The following is a 4,409-nucleotide window of genomic DNA, read 5'->3' as shown; positions in this document are numbered from 1 at the left end:
CCCTACCCCTCTCTACCCCCCCCCCCAGCCCAGGCTCCACCCCCACCGCAGGAACCCCCAGCCCAGGCTCTGCCCCAGCCCCTCTAAAACCCTGTCCCCAGCCCAGGCCCTGCCCCTCTCAAGCCCCACCCTCTACCCCAGGCTCCACCCCCAGACCCTTTCAAACTCCACCCCTAGCCCCGGTGCCACCCCCAGCCCCTCAGGCTCTGCCCCCACCCAGCGGATCCAGCGGGGCAAGTGGTGGGTGCCGGGCGCCCGGTGGTGCAGGTTGAGCACGACGACACTGAGCACCACGGAGGCGGTGACAAGCGCCATGGCGACGGTGAGGTAGCGCACGATGACGGGCACGGCCAGCGAGGTCTCAGGCACCTTGTCGGCCAGCAGCAGCAGGAAGACCGTGAGCGTCAGCAGTGCAAAGATCGACAGTGTCATCTTCTCCCCTGCACCACCGGGAGGACTGTCACGTATGGGACCCAGGCGTCCGGGCAGCTGGGAGACCCAGGCCTCCAGGGACCCAGGCCTCTAGACAGCTTCAGGCTCAGGGACCCAGGCGTTCGGGGGCCAATCTCCCCTGCTCTCTGGGCTGTTCAGAGAAAACCTTGGCCTGGATCCAGGTCCTGGACTGGCTGGGAGGGAAACCCCGAGCTGGATGGTGCCGTGTACTGGGCAAGTGGGAAAACACAAGCTGGATGGGGGCCCTGCTCTGGGTGGAGGGCAGGGTGGTCACTGACCGGCATCAGGCGGCAGGTAGAAGACGCCGATGGCTAGCACGGTGATGAGCACACAGGGGATGATGACGTTCACGAGGTAGAAGAGCGGGTGGCGCCGGATGACTAGGTAGAAGGTGATGTCCTCGTAGTGCGGGTCCTCCGGCAGGCGGGTGCGGCGTGCCGCACGGTGCTCGATGGACCACTGCCCATTCTCTGTGTGAGGTAGGGCACGTGTCAGTGTGGCCGTGTGTGTGTCAGCATGTGCGTGGCCTGGTGTGTCAGGGATCTGAGCACATGGGCAGGAGTCTACGTGCCTGCGTGCGCAGGCGTGTGCATACATGGGTATTTGTGTGCTGGGCTGTGCAGCACACGTGTGTGCATGCGTGTCTGTACACACATGCAGATTTGTACATCTGCATACACATTTGTACATTATGTGCACACGTGTGTGCATGCATGGACATATATTTATGTGTGTGTGCAGGCATGTCCACACACATGCCTACATCTATATATCTACACAGGCATGTGCATGCATGTACATACATCTGTACATGTGCATGTGCACATGTGCCTACATCTTTGTGTGTGTGCAGACATGTGCAGACACGTGTACCTCTATATATGTGCACAGTGTATGTATACATGTACATATGTCTATATATACAGGTGCATAGATGCACAGGTGTGTGCATACACATAGATATACACACACAGCCGCATGCAGACATGTGTGTGCACCCACCGATGAAGGTGCTCTCAGAAATGACAACCTCGCGCAGCTCCCGGCCCTGTGGGTCCTGTGGGTGCTGAAGGCTCAGCTCCGAGGCATCATACGTGTAGGACCGGAAAACCATGGAGCAGTTCTGCCAGTCGAATGGGAAGTAGGTGACCTGTGGGGGATATTGGGAGGGTCACATGGGGGTCAATGTTGCCGCCCCCCCGGAACCCCCCCTGCGCCCTCACCTCGATGCTGCAGCTGCTGTGGTAGACGGCCGGGGGTAGCCAACGCATGGAGCCGTCGTATGACACAAGGACGGTGACAGGCAGCGCAATCTCAAAGTTCCCATCATTCCTGGTGGGGGGTTGGTTGGATAGGTGGGTATCATGGGCATGGGCAGATGCACAGACAGATGGACAGAGGGATTACCTTGTTGAATGGAGAGATGGAAGGGATGATAAACAGACAAATGGAGATGGGTTTGGGCTCTGCCCCCCCCCACTCACGTGTTGACAAGGAAGATGTCGGGCAGCCAGACGCGGTCAGGAGTGACACGCAGGGTGCTGAGCCCCTCGTAGGTAGCCGGATCCCAGCTCAGGCGGTAGTCGGTCCACTGCTGCTGGGCAGATAGGGCCTCAGGGATCCACCCATCCACCATCCATCCATCCACCCACCCACCCATCACTAGGGAGACAGGCACGGGGCTGCACCCCAGTGGCCCAGAGCCCTGTAGAGAGTTGAACCGTCCCCAGTGCATAATGCCCAGAGCAGAGTTGGGGTCCTGCCACCACAGCACCCCCAGACACCCCCCACCCCAGAGGGGTGAATCCCCCCTGGGACTGGACTGACCAGATCCAGGTAGACTTTGGTGGTCAGCTCCTCGTTCTTCTCGTCCTGGGGTGGGAAGGATTAACAGCTGACGTCATTGTGCTTCTCCAGCAGGATTGAGCCCATTTACCCAGGATTGGGGCCCCCATCACCTCCTGGGATTGGGTCCCTCAACCCCAGGATTGTGCCTCCGTGCCCTCCCGGGATCAGGCCCATCTACCCTAGGATCAGGACCCTCATCACCTCCCAAGGGCCAATCTACCCCAGGATTGAGGCCCCCATAAACTCCCAGGATTGGGTCCATCAATCCCAGGATGAGCCCCCACCCCCCATCCCTTCCCAGGATTGGGCCTGTCTACCCCAGAATTGGGGGTCCTTTCAGATCCCAGAATCGGGCCCATCTAGCCCAGGATCAGATGCCCATCCCCTCCCAGGATTGCCACCCTGCCCCACATCAGCTCCCAGGATTGGGCCCATCCACCTCAGGATCAGCCCCCCACATCTCTTCCCAGGGTTGGGCCCATCTACCCCAGAGTTGGGGCCCCCATCAGCTTCCAGGGTTCAGTCCCTCTACCTCAGAATCAGGTCCCCTCATCCCCTCCCACAATCGAGCCCATGTAACCCAGGATCAGGGCCATCTCCCTCAGGATTGTGCCCCCGCCCATCCCTTTCCAGGATCAGGGCCCCCCCCATCACCTCCCAGGATTGGGCCCCCATTCCCTTCCAGGATTCCCTTCCCACCCATCTACCCCTGAATTGGGTGTCCTATCATCTCATAGGATTGGGGCCACTACCCCAGGATTGGGCCCCCCAGGCTGAGCCTCTCCACCTGGGACAGCTGCTGGATTCCTGTGGGGGGGGCGCTTCCCTGAGCTCCTTAACCCTGTCCTTGCCAGGGCAGAGATAGACAACCCCCTGGGGGCAGGTTCTAGACCAGGGGGTGGGGGTCTCACCAGTTTCTAGGTCACTCAACTGAAGCCGCTCAAGACTGTGACGAACTCTTGTCAGTTCCCGGGCCAGGGGGGGTGGGACATCTGGGGGTGGGGCCAGGGGTCTAGAAACTTGTCAGGGGGCCTAGAACCCACCCCCAGACTAGGCCACTCTAGCAATGGCGGGGGGGGGTGTGGAAGACAAAGAACCCCTCTATGGTGGGGCTGGGGAGGGCTGGAACCTTGAATGCTACTAGCCAATCTAGAATCCCACTGATGGCTCTAGAAAGATGCCGCCCAATCTCAATCCCAATGGCCCCATGTTGCGAGCCACAGGGGCAGGGAGATCTAGAACCCAGCAGAGCAATCTAGAACACTGTGGATCAATCGACAGGCCAGGTCCCAATAGCTCAGGATCTAGACCCCAATGGAGCAATTTACAATGTCATGGGTCAATCGGAAACCCCAGGCCCCAATAGAATGGGCTAATCTAGAACCCGATGGGGTGGTATAGAACACTGCAGGTGAACCTAGAACCCTGGTCCCCAGCAGACAACCCCTGCCATGTCCTCCTTTAGACCAAGATCCATGGCCCTGGGCACCGAAGGGAAATCCCCTGGGTGAGGGTTCTAGGTCACTCTATGGTGGATTCTAGGTCACTCTATGGGTGTTGAGAGGAGTCAGCTCCCCCCCACCCACCAGGGTGTCACCCCCCCAGGAGTCCTCACCAGGTTGATGAGCTGGGACAGGACCAGCCCCACACTGACGGGGACACGGTCTAGGGGGCACCGAGCTGGGCGCACCGTGGGGCTGTAGTTGGTGAAGAGGGTCTCCAGCAGCTGCCCCTCATGGGGTGAGGCCCCTGTGCCTGGGGGAGCACGGGGAGGGGGGCTGTGTACGTCTGTCCCAACCCCCGCATCCCTCTGGCTCACCAGCCATCCCACCCCATGGGGCAGTCTGTCCATTTGCCCCCCATCCCCTAGTGCCCCCTTGGGGGGGTACTACTACCCCCCAATCTCCCAATGACCACCCTGGGGGGTTCCAACCAACCCTATCACCCCCCCAATACCCCTGGGGGGTCCTACCACCCACCAATGCCCCCCTGGGGATCCAACAACCCCTCCCACCCCCTCAATACCCCCAGGCGGGTCCTACCACCCCCCAATGCCTCCCTGGTGGGGTCCTACCACCCGCCAGCAGCAGCAGGGCGCAGAGGAGCCC

General features: G+C 60.6%; 1 protein-coding gene across 1 annotated transcript in view; it reads right to left on the bottom strand.

The window, feature by feature from the left end:
* The window catches only part of CHRNB1 (cholinergic receptor nicotinic beta 1 subunit), a 5,373-nt gene extending 1,220 nt beyond the window's left edge, over window positions 1–4,153 (bottom strand). Inside the window, exons 1-7 of the mRNA XM_025193750.1 lie at window positions 3,917–4,153; window positions 2,281–2,325; window positions 1,938–2,047; window positions 1,677–1,785; window positions 1,456–1,603; window positions 732–923; window positions 199–440 (exon numbers count right to left, since the gene is read on the bottom strand). Coding sequence (XP_025049535.1) covers window positions 199–440; window positions 732–923; window positions 1,456–1,603; window positions 1,677–1,785; window positions 1,938–2,047; window positions 2,281–2,325; window positions 3,917–4,153 — 1,083 coding nt within the window. The remainder of the gene's footprint in view (window positions 1–198; window positions 441–731; window positions 924–1,455; window positions 1,604–1,676; window positions 1,786–1,937; window positions 2,048–2,280; window positions 2,326–3,916) is intronic.
* Between the last annotated feature and the right edge of the window lie 256 nt (window positions 4,154–4,409).

This window comes from Alligator sinensis, unplaced genomic scaffold (genome assembly GCF_000455745.1).
Source record: "Alligator sinensis unplaced genomic scaffold, ASM45574v1 scaffold1488_1, whole genome shotgun sequence".
Lineage (NCBI taxonomy): Eukaryota > Metazoa > Chordata > Crocodylia > Alligatoridae > Alligator > Alligator sinensis.
Note: the sequence above shows the minus strand (reverse complement) of the source record. Positions and strands in the feature narration are given on the sequence as shown.